Here is an 18198-nt window from a genome sequence, read left to right as displayed (position 1 = left end):
CGCGATGAGGCCTCATCATGGGCCCCCGTTGCATATGCGTCACGCGCCATGACCCCCACGGAACAGCGCTACGCGCAGATAGAAAAGGAGTGCCTGGGCCTTCTGACCGGTGTGGTTAAATTTCACGATTATGTGTAAGGACTTCCTCAATTCACCATCGAGACCGACCATCGCCCGCTGGTCAATATAATACAGAAAGACTTGAACGACATGACGCCTCGCCTCCAGCGTATTCTTCTCAAGCTCCGGCGATATGACTTCCAGCTGGTATACACCCCAGGCAAAGACCTCATCATTGCTGACGCTCTCTCCAGGGCAGTCAACACTCCATGTGACCCAGCGGGATTCGTCTACCAGGTTGACGCCCATGTGGCCTTCGTGGCCTCCAATCTACCTGCCACGGATGAACGCCTTGTCCAAATTTGCCGCTAAACAGCAGCTGACCCTTTGCTACAGCGTGTCATGCACCACTTAACAGACGGGTGGCTCAAGGGCCAATGCCCTCAGTTCTATAAAGCCAGAGATGATCTGGCGGTAGTAGACGGGGTTCTTCTGAAACTGGACCGCATTGTCATCCCGCATAGCATGCGCCAGCTCGTCCTGGAACAGCTACACGAGGGCCATCTTGGCGTGGAAAAGTGCGCCGACGGGCCCGAGAGGCAGTGTACTGGCCCGTCATTAATGAAGACATAGCCAACACAGTGCTCAACTGCCCCACCTGTCAGCGCTTCCAGCCGGCCCAACCACGTGAGACCCTACAGCCCCATGAGTTGGTCACGTCACCTTGGACCAAGGTGGGCATCGACCTGTTCCACGCGCTGGGTAGAGACTATGCCCTGATCTTGGACTACTTTTCAAATTACCCGGAGGTGATCTGGTTGCACGATATCACATCGTCTGCAGTCATCCGTGCCTGTAAGGACACCTTTGCTCGACACGGCAGCCCACTCACTCTGATGTCGAACAATGGCCCCTGCTTCGCAAGCCAGGAATGGTCCAACTTTGCCAGCTGGTACAATTTTGCACATGTGACATCCAGTCCCCTGTATCCCCACTCCAACGGCAAAGCGGAGAAGGGCGTCCACATAGTCAAACGGCTCCTCTGCAAGGCTGCCGATGCTGGGTCCGATTTCTACCTCGCCTTGCTGGCCTATCGCTCCGCCCCACTGTCCACTGGCCTGCCACCAGCCCAGTTGCTCATTGGTCACACCCTGAGGACGACGGTGCCGTCCATTCATGTCCCAGACCCCAACCACGTTCCGGTCCTTCAATGAATGCAGCTGTCTCGTGCACAACACAAGGCAGCTCATGACTCCCGTGCAGCTGATCTCCCTCCTCTGGCTCCAGATGATAACGTCCGCATCCATCTTCCGGATGATGGCTGGCCTGCAACCCCTGTGGACCCCCGCTCGTTCCTGGTTCGTCTACCGGATGGCTCCATTCTGCGCCGCAATCGACATGCCCTTCGTCTCGTTCCGCGCTCGCTACGTGATCCTCCACTGTCGCCTCGCCCTCCTGTTGACCCTGACCTGGACTATGCAGAGATCCCGGTCACTCTGCATCCTCCTCACTCTGACGCAGTCCAGTGCGCTCCTCAGCCGGCGGCTCCCGACCAACCCTTGAGGCGGTCAACCAGAACTCGACGCCCACCTCAGAGACTTAATTTGTGAATTTTGTGGACTTATGGACTTTCTGATTTGTTCTGTTCTTCCGATTGATCGTTTACATGGTTTGTATGTAGTGTTTGTCTCGTTATTCTTGTTGCATACTGACTTTCTGCACCAGGCACCTTCCCATGTAAATAGCTTAGTTCTCATGTACATAGTCCTGTAAATATGACACGTAGTCAGGGACATTCTCACCATACACTATTTATTGCCACACATGTACATTCTTTTATAAAAGGGGGAATTTCATAATATACACCAGTATAACATGGTGCGGACACACACTGATGGACAGACAGTGGGACCAATCAACACACACAACACTGCAGCCAATCACCAGTTAGAACACACGCACGATAAAGACAGGGGGCATCAGAGTTCCCGCTCATTCGAGTTGCAGCGAGCTAGGAGGACAGAGCTCACAGACTGCAGCACAGACATTCACCATGTGCTGAGTGCATCGACTGGTTAGGACAAGGCAAAGGTCTTTAGTTAAAGCTACTATCATTTAAACTCACAGTCTGAGTATGTTAAACAGTTAATGATTCAATAAAATAGTGTTGCACTATTTCAAGTGTTGGTGACCTGTATGTGTTCCACGGATCCAGAGCGGCCAACACAACACCCCCCTGCCCTCTACTCCCCGGCACTCGCCCTCTCCTCCCCGGCACTTGCCCACTCCTCCCCGGCACTCGCCCTCTCCTCCCCGGCACTCGCCCTCTCCTCCCCGGCACTCGCCCACTCCTCCCCGGCACTCGCCCTCTCCACCCTGGCACTCGCCTTCCCCCATCGCCGGCACTCGCCCTCCCCCATCCCCGGCACTCGCCCTCTCCTCCCTGGCACTCGCCCTCCCCCATCGCCGGCACTCGCCCTCTCCTCCCCGGCACTCGCCCTCTCCTCCCCGGCACTCGCCCTCTCCTCCCCGGCACTCGCCCTCTCCTCCCCGGCACTTGCCCTCTCCTCCCCGGCACTCGCCCTCTCCTCTCCACCCCTCCCTCAACCCCCTTACTCCACAACCCCCCCTACTCCACACACACGCACCCCCCACTCCACACACACACACCCACTCCACACACACACACCCCCGACTCCACACACACACACCCCTACTCCACACACAAACCCCCCCACTCCACACCCCCCCCCTACTCCACACACTCACACCCCCACTCCACACGCACCCCACCACTCCACACACACCATCCCTCCCACTCCACACACACACCCCCCACTCCACACCCACCCCCATCGACTCCACATACACCCCCGACTCCACACACACACACACCCCTACTCCACACACACACACCCCCACTCCACACACCCCCCCGCTCCACACACTCACACCCCCATTCCACACGCACCCCACCACTCCACACACACCATCCCTCCCACTCCACACACACCCCCCCCACTCCACACCCACCCCCATCGACTCCACATACACCCTCCCACTCCACACACACCCCCCCCCCGACTCCACACACACCCCCCGACTCCACACACACACCCCCCACCCCACATACACACACCCCCCTCCCACTCCACACACATACCCCCCACTCCACACACACACACACACCCCCGACTCCACACACACACCCCCCACTCCACACACACCACCCCCTCCCACTCCACACACATCCCCCCCACTCCACACACCCCACCCCCCTCCCACTCCACACACACACCCCCCACTCCACATACACACACCCCCCTCCCACTCCACACACATACCCCCCACTCCACACACACCACCCCCCTCCCACTCCACACTCACACCCCCCACTCCACACACACCACCCCCCTCCCACTCCACACACATACCCCCCACTCCACACACACACACACCCCCGACTCCACACACACACCCCCGACTCCACACACACACCCCCGACTCCACACACACACCCCCCACTCCACACACACACACCCCACTCCACACACACCCCCCCTCCCACTCCACACACACACCCCCCACTCCACACACACCACCCCCTCCCACTCCACACACACACCCCCCACTCCACACACACCACCCCCCTCCCACTCCACACACACCACCCCCCTCCCACTCCACACACACACCCCCCACTCCACATACACACCCCCCCTCCCACTCCACACACATACCCCCCACTCCACACAAACCACCCCCCTCCCACTCCACACACACCCCCCCCACTCCACACACACCACCCCCTCCCACTCCAGACACATACCCCCCCACTCCACACACACACACATACCCCCGACTCCACACACACACCCCCCACTCCACACACACCACCCCCCTCCCACTCCACACACATACCCCCCACTCCACACACACACACATACCCCCGACTCCACACACACACCCCCCACTCCACACACACCACCCCCCTCCCACTCCACACACATACCCCCCACTCCACATACACACACCCCCCTCCCCACCAACTGCGGCCGCGCCGTCACTTCTCCTGCGGCCTCCCCATGGCGAGACCTACCTCCGCGCTGGCCGGCGTCAACCATCACAATTGCTTGACACCGTTAAATAGGTGGTTTAATTTGCGCCGACGTGGCCCATGGTCAGGTCGGCGGGACTTCGGCCCATCTGGCTGGGAGAATTTGGGCAGCCCCGGGGCCCATAGCGTCGCGCCGGTCCTCGACATTCTCCGAGGCGCACGGCGCGATTCCTGCCGGGACGGTTTTTGGGGGGCTGGAGAATTCAGAGGACGGCGGGGGCAGGATTCACGCCGATCCCCGGCGATTCTCCGACCTGCTGGTGGGTCGGAGAATCCCGCCCCAGACCTCCAGAGTGCATTTTGGGATATAACGGTTATCTATGGTTTTCTGTTCGTTTATGTCTGTCTCTGCTTGAATCTCCTCTTAACTGTGATTGATTTAAATGTCAAAGGTCATGGACCTCCTGGAGAGGGTCATCTTCCACCTCAAGGTTCCATCTCCTTTAGAAGGCTCTGGCTCTTTGTGTTTCATTTACATACATGTCCAACTATGTGACGATGATATTACTGAATTATTATCTTGCACAGTAATCAGCAGCACTTACTGTCAAGTTAAGGAATGATTTGCACACCTCAACTTGCTCGCAGCTGTAAATTTAAATGCAATAGATCAGAACTCACAAATTTTCAATGTTTTGAAATGAGATTCCCCTGGCAAAAAGATTGTAAAGCAAAACAGTCATTTTCACAACCTTGGGTCATCCTAAAGCTCTTAACCACTTCAAAAGTACTTCATTGGCTGTAGTAGATGTAGTAATTAAAAAACATGAGAACCAATTCGGGCACAGCAAGATCCCAGTAATGAGAAAATAATCAGATAATTTGTGTATTAGCAATTTTGATTGAGGAATAAATATTGTCCATGGTACCATAAGAATCTCCTGTATTCCACTTAATAATATCGTGAGTGGCACGGTGGCATAGTGGTTAGAACTGTTGAAGTGTCAGACACTGTGGGTGATATCAGGGTGTCGGAGTCTGCGGGTGACATCGGAGTGTCAGACACTGTGGGTGATATCAGGATGTCAGACACTGCGGGTAATATCAGGGTGTCGGAGTCTGTGGGTGATATCAGAGTGTCAGACACCGTGGGTGATATCAGGATGTCGGAGTCTGTGAGAGATATCAGGATGTCGGAGTCTGTGGGTGGTATCAGAGTGTCAGACACTGTGGGTGATATCAGGATGTCAGACACTGCGGGTAATATCAGGGTGTCGGAGTCTGTGGGTGATATCAGAGTGTCAGACACCGTGGGTGATATCAGGATGTCGGAGTCTGTGGGTGATATCAGAGTGTCAGACACTGCGGGTGATATCAGGATGTCGGAGTCTGTGGGTGATATCAGAGTGTCAGACACTGCGGGTGATATCAGGGTGTCAGACACTGTGGGTGATATCAGGATGGCGGAGTCTGTGGGTGACATCGGAGTGTCAGACACTGCGGGTGATATCAGAGTGTCAGACACTGTGGGTGATATCAGAGTGCCAGACACTGTGGGTGGTATCAGGGTGTCAGACACTGCGGGTGTTATCAGGGTGTCGGAGTCTGTGGGTGACATCGGAGTGTCAGACACTGTGGGTGATATCAGAGTGTCAGACACTGTGGGTGATATCAGAGTGTCAGACACTGGGTGATATCAGGGTGTCAGAGTCTGTGGGTGATATCGGAGTGGCAGACACTGTGGGTGATATCAGAGTGTCAGACACTGCGGGTGTTATCAGGGTGTCGGAGTCTGTGGGTGACATCGGAGTGTCAGACACTGTGGGTGATATCAGAGTGTCAGACACTGCGGGAGATATCAGGGTGTCAGACACTGTGGGTGATATCAGAGTGTCAGACACTGTGGGTGGTATCAGGGTGTCAGACACTGCGGGTGATATCAGAGTGTCAGACACTGCGGGTGATATCAGAGTGTCAGACACTGTGGGTGATATCAGAGTGTCAGACACTGTGGGTGATATCAGGGTGTCAGACACTGTGGGTGATATCAGAGTGTCAGACACTGCGGGTGATATCAGAGTGTCAGACACTGTGGGTGGTATCAGGGTGTCAGACACTGCGGGTGATATCAGAGTGTCAGACACTGTGGGTGATATCAGGGTGTCAGACACTGTGGGTGATATCAGAGTGTCAGACACTGCGGGTGATATCAGAGTGTCAGACACTGTGGTGATATCAGGGTGTCGGAGTCTGTGGGTGACATCGGAGTGTCAGACACTGTGGATGATATCAGGGTGTCGGAGTCTGTGGGTGATATCAGAGTGTCAGACACTGCGGGTGATATCAGGGTGTCAGACACTGTGGGTGATATCAGGGTGTCAGACACTGTGGGTGATATCAGAGTGTCAGACACTGTGGGTGATATCAGGATGGCGGAGTCTGTGGGTGACATCGGAGTGTCAGACACTGTGGGTGATATCGGAGTGTCGGAGTCTGTGGGTGACATCGGAGTGTCAGACACTGCGGGTGATATCAGAGTGTCAGACACTGCGGGTGTTATCAGGGTGTCGGAGTCTGTGGGTGACATCGGAGTGTCAGACACTGTGGGTGGTATCAGAGTGTCAGACACTGCGGGTAATATCAGGGTGTCAGACACTGTGGGTGACATCGGAGTGGCAGACACTGTGGGTGATATCAGAGTGTCAGACGCTGCGGGTGTTATCAGGGTGTCGGAGTCTGTGGGTGACATCGGAGTGTCAGACACTGTGGGTGATATCGGAGTGTCGGAGTCTGTGGGTGACATCGGAGTGTCAGACACTGCGGGTGATATCAGAGTGTCAGACACTGTGGGTGATATCAGGGTGTCAGACACTGTGGATGATATCAGGATGGCGGAGTCTGTGGGTGATATCAGGGTGTCAGACACTGTGGTTGATATCAGAGTGTCAGACACTGTGGGTGATATCAGGGTGTCAGACACTGTGGGTGATATCAGGGTGTCAGACACTGCGGGTGATATCAGGGTGTCAGACACTGTGGGTGATATCAGAGTGTCAGACACTGTGGATGATATCAGGGTGTCAGACACTGTGGGTGATATCAGGGTGTCGGAGTCTGTGGGTGACATCGGAGTGTCAGACACTGTGGGTGATATCAGGGTGTCGGAGTCTGTGGGTGATATCGGAGTGGCAGACACTGTGGGTGATATCAGGGTGTCGGAGTCTGTGGGTGATATCGGAGTGGCAGACACTGTGGGTGATATCAGAGTGTCAGACACTGGGTGATATCAGGGTGTCAGAGTCTGTGGGTGATATCGGAGTGGCAGACACTGTGGGTGATATCAGAGTGTCAGACACTGCGGGTGTTATCAGGGTGTCGGAGTCTGTGGGTGACATCGGAGTGTCAGACACTGTGGGTGATATCAGGGTGTCGGAGTCTGTGGGTGATATCAGAGTGTCAGACACTGCGGGTGATATCAGAGTGTCAGACACTGTGGGTGATATCAGGGTGTCGGAGTCTGTGGGTGATAACAGAGTGTCAGACACTGTGGGTGATAACAGAGTGTCAGACACTGCGGGTGATATCAGGGTGTCAGACACTGCGGGTGATATCAGAGTGTCAGACACTGCGGGCGATATCAGAGTGTCAGAAACTGCGGGCGATATCAGAGTATCAGACACTGCGGGTGATATCAGAGTGTCAGACACTGTGGGTGGTATCAGGATGTCGGAGTCTGTGGGTGATATCGAAGTGTCAGACACTGCAGGTGATATCAGGGTGTCAGACACTGTGGGAGACATCAGGGTGTCGGAGTCTGTGGGTGATATCGGAGTGTCAGACACTGTGGGTGATATCAGAGTGTCAGACACTGCGGGTGATATCAGGGTGTCGGAGTCTGTTGGTGTCATTGGAGTGTCAGACACTGCGGGTGATATCAGGGTGTCGGAGCTTGTTGGTGTCATCGGAGTGTCAGACACTACGGGTGACATCAGGGTGTCAGAGTCTATGGGTAATATCGGGGTGTCAGATACTGTGAGAGTTATCTGCCTGTTAGACACTGTGGGTAATTTTGGGTGTCAGATACTGTGGGAGTTATCTGTTTGTCAGACACTGGGTGATATCGGGCTGTCAGATACTGTGGGAGTTATCTGCCTGTCAGACACTGGGTGATATCGGGCTGTCAGATACTGTGGGAGTTATCTGCCGGTCAGACACTGTGGGTAATATTGGGGTGTCAGATACTGTGTGAGATATCTGTCTGTCAGACACTGGGTGATATCGAGGTGTCAGATACTGTGGGAGTTATCTGCCTGTCAGATTCTGTGGGTAATATTGGGGTGTCAGATACTGTGGGAGTTATCTGCCTGTCAGATTCTGTGGGTAATATTGGGGTGTCAGATACTATGGGAGTTATCTGCCTGTCAGACACTGTGGGTGATATCGGTGTTTCAGATACTGTGGGAGATATCTGCTTGTCAGACACTGTGGGTGATATTGGGGTGTAAGATACTGTGGGAGTTATCTGTCTGTCAGGTTATCTGCCTGTCAGACACTGGGTCATATTGGGGTGTAAAATACTGTGGGAGTTATCTGCCTGTCAGTCACTGTGGGTGATGTATGAATTTGTATATTATCGTGATCTCTGGAATTGTTCAGAACATTCATCAATGCAGTAAACGCACAATCCAACTTTTGCATGGGGATGCATTAAGTGGGATTTTGGTGGATGCAAATTTAGGAGTACACAGATGAATGAGTAAATTTGGCCGCAGTGTGGTTCCAGTGTAAAACCACCATGTTAATAATGAATATTAAATGTCTCTGGGGAAAAGTGGTCTCACCCTACATTTTTGCTAAAACTTCCCAAGAAAATCTTGGCCAGTTGAACTCTTTTCAGTGTAAATGTTTGCCCTCATTAAAACCTTGTTCTTTCAGTTTGGAAGCAAGAATCATTGTGCTTCCAATGGTGTAGATCATTGTTATCACCACAAAAGTGTCAATGATGCAATCTATAATGGTCTCAGTCTTTGCTCAACTGAGCCAACATTTATCCCTCAACTGCCACAGAAATTGATAGTCTCAACTGCTATTCATGGGAGTGTGTTGAGGGCAAATTGACTGCCACATTCTCCGAGATTACATCAGTGATTACGCTTCAAATGTACTCCACTAGCTGTAGAAGACTTTGGGATATCCTGTGGTCGCAAAAGGTGCTATTTTGATACATTTGTTTCCTTACAGGTATAAGCTGTATCACTCTGCCACATGCTGTGCCTTTGATTATAATGCACGTCCTTTTGTGTACTTCTCCTGTAGGTTGTTAAAATGATGATTGTGGTGGTGTTTACTTTCACCATTTGCTGGCTGCCCTACCACATCTTCTTCCTTGTGAGTAAACAGCATCCACATGTCAACAGCTGGAAGCCCATACAACAGGTTTACTTAGCTGTGTTCCTACTGGCAATGAGTTCCAACATGCACAACCCTATCATATACTGCTGCCTAAATAGCCGGTAAGTCATCAGCTTGTTTGGGAGCATGGTGGAGTCAGGAGAATCTTTCTACTAAGCATTTGAAATCAATGGTGTTGTATATGTATATATAGCTATATATATATTATATATGGTTTGTAATTAGTCTTCCTTTCCATAAATACTTGGTGGTCATTTCAAAATCCGCCCCAAAACAGATTACAGACCAAAAAGAGGCGTGAATTGTGCCAAGCCAGGACAGTTGGTAGGATTTTGCAGGCCAGATGGTGGGGGATGAATGTAATGCGACATGAATCCCAGGTCCCGGTTGAGGCCGCACTCATGTGTGCGGAACTTGGCTATAAGTTTCTGCTCGGCGATTCTGCGTTGTCGCGCGTCCTGAAGGCCGCCTTGGAGAACGCTTACCCGGAGATCAAAGTGGGGGCTGCTTGATCAGTGGGGGCTGGAGATCAAAGTGGGGGCTTGCAAGGCAACACCTTGATTGCTGAAGTGTTCCCCGACTGGAAGGGAACATTCCTGCCTGGTGATTGTCGCGCGATGTCCGTTCATTCGTTGTTGCAGCGTCTGCATGGTCGCGCCAATGTACCATGCTTCGGGACATCCTTTCCTGCAGCGTATGAGGTAGACAACGTTGGCCGAGTCGCACGAGTATGTACCGCGTACCTGGTGAGTGGTGTTCTCACGTGTGAGTTGAATTATTCTGTCTATTCCTCTTTTTTTTCTTTTTGTTTTCTTTTTTCACCACTTTTTTTTCTAATTCCTTTGCCTGTATTTTAATACGTATCTTTTTGGACATTTTCTGTCAAAAGCAATAAATAAAGTTTGAAAAGTAAAAAACAGCCCAAACCAAAATAACAAAATACATGAGCCAAGATTCTCCTTGTAAGACACTGAGTGCTGACGCCAAGACTGAATCGCAAAAGTTGTACTCTGGCGAAAGCAGTGCCAGTCCTGGAATGATTCAGAACATGTTAACGGGCTGGCACCAGAGCCTCATGGAACCAATGCAATTCCAACCAATGCTGGCGTCTGATTTGCCAGGATCGGGATTGACACTGGAGAAACTGACCGGCTGCAGCCGCATACAAGCACCCCACTCCCCACACACTCATTCCAGCCAAGATGATGCCATTCTGAAGAGCAGCCCCAAGATTCGCAGATGCAGACATTGCTGGATGGTGTGGAGAAAAGGTAGAACACCTTGTTCCCCGGGGTGGTAAGGAGGCTGCCACCCGCAGGCGTAAACCTGGCCTGAGGACAGGTGGCAGAGGCCATGGGTGCCGTGGACCCCACTGCCAGGACTGGACAACAGTGCAGGAAGAAGCTACACGACCCCCTCAGGGCGGCCTGTGTGAATCACCACCTCCATGCCCCTGGCATCACCCCCGTCCCACACATCCCACACCTCAAGGGGGGGGGGGCAGCACGTTAGTGCAGTGGTTAGCTCAGTGGTTAGCACAGTTGCTTCACAGCTCCAGGGTCCCCAGTTCAATTCCCGGCTGGGTCACTGCCTGTGCGGAGTCTGCATGTTCTCCCTGTGTCTGCGTGGGTTTCCTCCGGGTGCTCCGGTTTCCTCCCACAGTCCAAAGATGTGCAGGTTTGGTGGATTGGCCATGCTAAATTGCCCTTCGTATCCAAAAAGGTTGGGTGGGGTTACTAGTTAACAGGGATAGAGTAGAGGTGTGGGCTTAGGTAGGATGCTCTTTCCATGGGCCGGTGCAGACTTGATGGGCCGAATGGCCTCCGACTGCACTGTAAATTTTAACCCCCCTCATGTCCCCCCACGCAGCCCCCACCAATCAAACCGGCAGGGACCGTGGGTGAGGGTGAGCAACCCCAAGACCGCCAGGATGAGCCTTCTTCACCAGGAGGCGATCGAACCCCACCCGCCTACAGCCCACATGCACCCACACGCATCCCACCCTGCACACATGCCAACACCCGTACCACCCACCACGGATGGGTTCCCTGCACACACAGGCCACTAGCCGCAGACCCCCTGTGTGCCCATGTCCAAGTTTCTCACAGTGTGCATTGTCTGTCCCCCGCATCCCTGGAGAAGGTGGCCCACAAGCACAGGGAGAGAGAGAAATCCAGAGGGGGTCTGCTGGACCTGTGGTCCTTCACTGCAGCAGAGCAGAGAGTGTTGGACCTGGACGGTGGGCCCGGAGAGTGGGCAATCGCCGAGGCAAAGGTCGGCATCGGGGAACCAAGTGAGCCCCCGATGGATTGCAGTGTCCCTACGACACATGTGGCACTCCGTTCCATCCCCCCACCCGCAACACCCCCACACCGCCCCGTCCCTCCCACCTCCCCACCTCCCACCACCCCAGCTGTGACCTGGGGACCAGCTGTCGTTCAGGTGGGTCTCGGGATTCTGTAAACGGCGGTTCCATCAATGGTGAAGATGCAGGTATGCAGACTACATGAGGGGTTGTCAGCAATCATCCAGTGCCTGCAGGTGCAGTTGGAGGAGTCCAACCGCCTGCAGGGGCAGGAGGCTGTGCCAACTAAGCATGCCACCCAGGCCAATACTGCATGGGTGGCATCCATGGTGGAGGCCTTGGATGCGATGGTATCAACCATGGGTCAGGATGTCCAGGGCCTGGGACACTCTGTGCGGGCGGTGGAGGAGGCAAAGGACAGGGCGTCCATGTCACAGCCAGCCATGTATCAGGGCCACATGGACATTGCAGCGGCGCTCCAGAGATTGGCCCAATCACAACAGGCCATGGCTGCGGGCATCGATGGCATTGGCCTGGTTGACCTGAACCAGACACTGAGGGACTTGTCACGGTCACTGAGAGACATGGCACGGTCCCTGAGCGATGTGGCACGGTCTCTGAGGGCCGGGGAAATTGCGGTCCATGCCTGAACGCACCAGTCCAGGGGTCACCCCGACAGCACGGACAATCCCCTGGTCGCCTCCCGTTACTCTCCCCATCCTGACAGTCGCCGCCCCAGCCAACGACAGAATTTTCAGCCCACAGCTGCACCTTTGGGAATATGTCTTACCTCCTCTCTCTCTCTCCCTCAGCAGCCATGGCACCTGTCTCCCGATATAAATACCACATGTGAACCGCGCCATCAGTAATTCCTCTGGTGGAAGCGGAGCATCACTGGAGGCCCGGAGAATGCCAGGGTGGGCCCGTTTACTGTACAATTTGCAGTAACACCATGCTCATCCGATTATCCACCTACATGGTCCACCTCATTGGGACTGCTTCACTTTTAAAATTCTTACATGAGTTGTGCCCCCCACTGGCAAGACCAGCATGTATTGCCCATCCCTAATTGCCCTTGAACTGCGTGGTTTGATAGGCCATTTCGGAGGGCAGTTAAAAGTCAACCACCTTACTGTTGGCCTGGAGTCACATGTGACCCAGACCAGGTAAGATGGCAGATTTCCTTCCCTGAAGAGCATTAGTGAACCAGGTGGGTTTTACAACGAACAATGATAGCTGTCATGGCCACCATTACTGAGATTAGGGTCAGGATTCCCTGGTTCCCTAGCTGCGTGTTTCTCGACAGCACGCCATTCGCTGACGGCGAGATCCTGTCTTCCCACCGCTTGTCAATGGGATTTCCCATTGAAGCCACCCCACACCGCCGGGAAACCCACTGGGATAGGGATGCACTGCCAGTGGGAAAAGTGAATTGCAACGACCGGAGAATCCCGGCCTAGCTTTCAATTCCATGTTTCATTAATTGAATTTGAATTCCACCAGCTGCCATGGTTAGATTTTAACCCATGAGCAATTAGCCTGGACTTCGAGATGACTAACCCAGTGACATTACCACCACCTTGGTTCCACTTTTACTTCTCCAATCATAGCCACAGCATCACCAGTGGTGGCTTGTGTCTCTACCCCCACAACATTACCTCAGGTGTCCCAAGAAAAAAATCTTTGGGCCGCTTTGCTGCCTCATCTGCATGCTGCCCCTTGGCCACATCATCTGTGGATATGGGGTCAGCTTGCATAAGTATACTGGTGACATCTAGCTCTATTTCTCCAGCATCACTTTGTTTCTTTGATGTAAACCTCCAGCTCACCCCACCATTGGCAGTTGTGCTTTCAGCTATATGAACCCCTGTTCTTGAACTCACTCCCTAAACCTCCACAGCATCTAGTCACCTCTGTCCTCCTTCAAAGCCCTCCTTTGAATCCAATTCTTTGCGCAATCTTTCAGTCCCCAATATCCCCTTCTTTGGCTTAGCATTCATTTTTTTTCAGATTGTGCCTTGGGGTATTTTTCTAAATTTAAAGGGGTTATGTAGATGCCAGTTGGTGTTGAACTCTGCTATCTTATCCTTCATTGCTGAACAGACGGAAATGGAACAGGTGGCAGAGAGAGATATAAACCTGAGCGATGCATCTCCATTGCAGTAGATGAAGAGTTGACCCTTCGTGGTGAAATCTATAATGGATGATATACATTATTCTCCCAGGCTGCGTGTCTTTTCGGCGGCCAAGGGACTCTGTGTTCCACGTTTATATAGATTACCTGAGGTTGCAGCCCCTTTTTCATGTTTTGAAGGGGCTGCTCCTCAATCTTTGGCTGCACTGCGGCGTCACGCCCCTCATCTTCGTTCACCCTGTGCGGAGGTGGCAAGGAAGGAGGAACACCTCCTCGTAAGCCTACTCCTGGGCCTGGTCAAGTTGGCCATTAACAGGTCCAGGCCGCAGGCAGTCGAGGGGATCATCCAACCCTGATGTCTGCCCCTCTACCGTGTCTACATTTGTAGTCGAGTGGCCTTGGAGAGGGAGCACGTGGTGTCCACCGGCGCACTTCAGGCCTTCCCTGACCGGTGAGCACCGTGGGGGCTGGGGCATATCGTCAACCCCTAGAAATGATATTTTGATTTAGTTTGTTCATTTTGTATTAGTTACCGTGCCCCAACCGGGGCTATCGGTCCATCATTTTTGTTTGATTTATTGATCTTTTTATTCAATAGATGAACGAAACATTGTTATTTTGCAACATGGATAGTTAACGGTACAACTGTGATTTTAGGTTCAGGTGTAATTGTAAACCTATTGGGTTTCTTTCATGCTCAATGATGTTAAGTGAACCCCTCAACTTGTATAGAGGTTTTGGAACAAGCAGCCAAAGGGTTTATATTATTCTGATCTTGATTGCAATAGCTGAAGGGTGATGGAAGCAGATTAATTGGTAACATTCAATATAATTGAATTGGTTAGATACTTGAAGGGACACCATTTACAGGACAAGAGGAAATAGCCGGAGAGGAGAACTAATTGGATTGTTATAGCGAAAAGCTGGTACAGACACAATGAACCAAATACCTGCTTGCATGTTATATAATTTTAGGACCTAGAAATCGGCACAACAGGTTTAGGTTATGTGAAGTGCCATTGTTGAGAACAAAGTAGCAGTATTTTGTGATTAAACTCCACCACCTGGGATTTCCACCAGTATTTATACCATGTTTACCCATCTGCAGCCGGGCCTTTTATACGTTAGGATGCAACTGTGGGATCAACGTTTCACATATAGCCTTATGACCCTTATAAGGTCATCCATGGAATTGGTAGACATGGTCAGGGTAAGGACTCACTGACAGGAGTTCTTTTGCCTTCAACTTCAGTTGGAACCTAGTATTTGATATAGATGCACCTGATCAGTGGGTATGGGTGATCAGAACCTGGATCATACCCCCTCCCCTACCCACCCTACATCCCCCAGACAACTTTCCCCAGACGATCAGCAGCCAAAGGTTTATTTATATATCTGAAATTACATGTGGCCACTTGACACGGAGCGATGCCGAGGGCAGTTTTTCCCTCTTGGGAGAGGTAGGGAACAATGAGAGGGAAAACAGCCCTCTCCCAATATGCATTGACATAAATTTCTTGCCTCTTCGAGGGGCGTTTACCCTAAGCCCTCACCCCCAACAATGACCTGTAACTTTCGGTACTGCCTTTGACCTCACGATGCTCGGCAGGATCAGCAGTGGAGGTGGTTGAAGTTGCACTCTGGCCCACGTACCAATGTTACTGAGTTTCAGTCCCTGTATTGTTGGGGTTCACTTTACCTAACATTAGGATGCTCAGGTGTCTTTAGCATTCTTTTTTGTCTGTATGCTTGCAGATTTCGAGCAGGGTTCAAGAGGGCTTTTCGATGGTGCCCCTTCATTAAATTTTCCAGCTACGATCAACTGGAACTACAATCAACCAGGTTTCAGCCCACCCGACAGAACAGCGCCTATACCATCTCCCGCATGGAGTCCAATATGACGGTGGAGTTTGACACTTCTGAAAATGATAATGCAGAGGCTTGCAACAAAAAGGGCACAGCTTTACGGAATATGAGTTTTAATGGTCACTCACGAAGTAATTCCAAAAACACTTCCAGAAGTTCAAGCTTCTTCAGTCAGACAAACAACTCTTTGGATGAATACTCCTAGAACTGTAGATTGTGTTTTTTCCATTTGTCAACTGGGCATGCTCAATTCAACACGGAAGCTGGTTCCTTCTAATCAGTTTAGCTCAGTTGGAGGCCATCTCACCTCTTGCAACAAATGACCATGAATTCAAGTCCCATTCCAATGATCAGGCATACCAACCAGATGTGACCCATTTTTATGGCCTTCACCAGGCAGAAGCAGAGCTGAACATGCAATTCCATTCCTGCTGTAGATTCTGAGCCATCATGCAGATGACCAGCCAGAGTTCCCTCCTGGGTCAGGCAGGAGCCTCCTCTGAATCTGCAAGCCTGACCCTTTGCTGTTTTTGTAGGACACTGGTGCAATTTTCATGTTCCAATGGGTGGAGAGGGCATGCCATGTTCTGCCCATTGGAACGAGGCATGGGGCAACCCAGCCAGTGGTCCTTAAATAAACCACCACTGATTAGTCAGGAAATAAATGTGGTGCCTACATTGATGAACTGCCAATGATAACAGTGAGTGCCACAATCACACTACCTGTCTCTCGCTGAAATAAAAGTGATCTGCATCAAAGCCCGCCCGACCCTTAGCACTAGTTGAGGAAAAGCAGAAAGTTGTCTTGACCAGAAGCCATCCTTCAAACAACAGCTGAGAATCAGATTTGCTGTTTCTGAAATGTTGTTCCCTGTGATTGTGGCTGCCCTGTATCCGTAAACAAAACAGAGACTGCACCTCAACAGTAATTTGTTGAAACTATCAAATTCATTAGGGGTACCTGTGGATGTGAAAGGACCATTTTCAGTGCAAGTTTGTTCATTTCTTTTCCCTACAAAAGAGTGAAGCAGAGCCTATGGTGTACTGAGTAACTTTTAAAAATACTCAGCAACAATAGTATGTCTCATTATGAGCCATTTTTGTCCTCCCATTGTGAAGTGTGTAATTCTTCTGTCAAAATCGAAATGGCCTGGGTTTTGAAATTACATTGTTTTTACTAATCCATCAAGTGTATATAAAATATGGATGGAAACTCTGCCACTGGGAAAGTGAGGGTGAAGGAAGGTGTTCTGGTATGAGCAGTCACTTATTGTCTGCCTCTCAATTTATTGCATTGTGTAAATTTCTCAAGTAATTACCAAGATGCTGTAGGCGACTCCATTTGAGCTTTGCCAACAGGCTAAATGAATGGGATCATGTTCTAAATTCTCAGCCTTGCAACCTCTTCAAATACATTGGTAGAGAGTCCTTATCCAGAGCTTGAAGTCGAGCAGATTAAGATGTGAGATTTGTAGAACATAAATTGAAACAAAGAGTATCTAGGAACACCATTGAAGCTAAAGCAATGGGGGGAGGGGGGGGGGGGTGTTGTCAGTAAATCCAGACTGTCCCGGTGAGAAAGTGTTCCACATGTGGTACACATCAGCTAGTTCCTGAGGGCACTGTTAGTATCTGTTGTATTGTTGTAACGTTGTAACAATACCTTAGGCTTATTTACTATATTTACAAAGCATCAATCATTCATAAGGGATTGTGTAAACACATGAGAATTTTTATACATTGCTATAAAGCTTGAAAACATCAGAGCTGTGCATGTGCTCACGCAAAGCAAACGTGAAACTCAGGCTGGGTCGCATGACACGTTTCCCTTCTATTGATGCCATGCTGATATTCCTTAAAATCAGGTTATAACACCCCTTTTCTTTTTAAAGTTACTTTCCCCCCCTTTCAAAGAAGTATAACTATTTACAATGCAGGATCATGTTTAGTTACTATTACATAAGTATATGGAACTGATTAACCTATGAATATCTAAAGCATAAAAATAATATAAGATCTTGTAATGGTAAATTGTTTGGTCGTTTCTTTCTTTGCTCTCAGTGATCCATGGGATTGCTATCTAGGGATGTTGTTCCTGGTTGCATTTGGGAATTTGTCCATGATGCAATAGGATGCTATGGCGCTTGAGGAGCTGGAATGGACCTGATTGGTCCTCAGTTCTGTCTTACCGTCATGCCTTTGTGTGCAATGACTTCATAGGACCTTGGTTCTCCCCTTGTCACCTCGACTGGTTGCCATGTACCTTCTGTGGGATCCGGGATGCAATTTGTTTTCCCAATTCTATACCTGGATTTTCATTTTGCATGTTGGCCATTTCCCCTTGCAGTTTTAAAAATTGCTCTC

At 51.1% G+C, this 18198-nt stretch overlaps 1 protein-coding gene across 1 annotated transcript in view; it reads left to right on the top strand.

Annotated features, from left to right (window-relative positions):
- Positions 1–17347, top strand: part of LOC140429710 (neuromedin-K receptor-like) — a 126542-nt gene extending 109195 nt beyond the window's left edge. The window contains exons 4-5 of the mRNA XM_072517037.1: positions 9434–9630; positions 15724–17347. Of these exons, the coding sequence (XP_072373138.1) occupies positions 9434–9630; positions 15724–16039 (513 nt within the window). The 3' untranslated portion in view covers positions 16040–17347. The remainder of the gene's footprint in view (positions 1–9433; positions 9631–15723) is intronic.
- Positions 17348–18198: the final 851 nt, after the last annotated feature.

This window comes from Scyliorhinus torazame, chromosome 9 (assembly GCF_047496885.1).
Source record: "Scyliorhinus torazame isolate Kashiwa2021f chromosome 9, sScyTor2.1, whole genome shotgun sequence".
In the NCBI taxonomy this organism is placed as follows: domain Eukaryota; kingdom Metazoa; phylum Chordata; class Chondrichthyes; order Carcharhiniformes; family Scyliorhinidae; genus Scyliorhinus; species Scyliorhinus torazame.
This window is presented reverse-complemented; position numbering and strand designations above follow the sequence as displayed.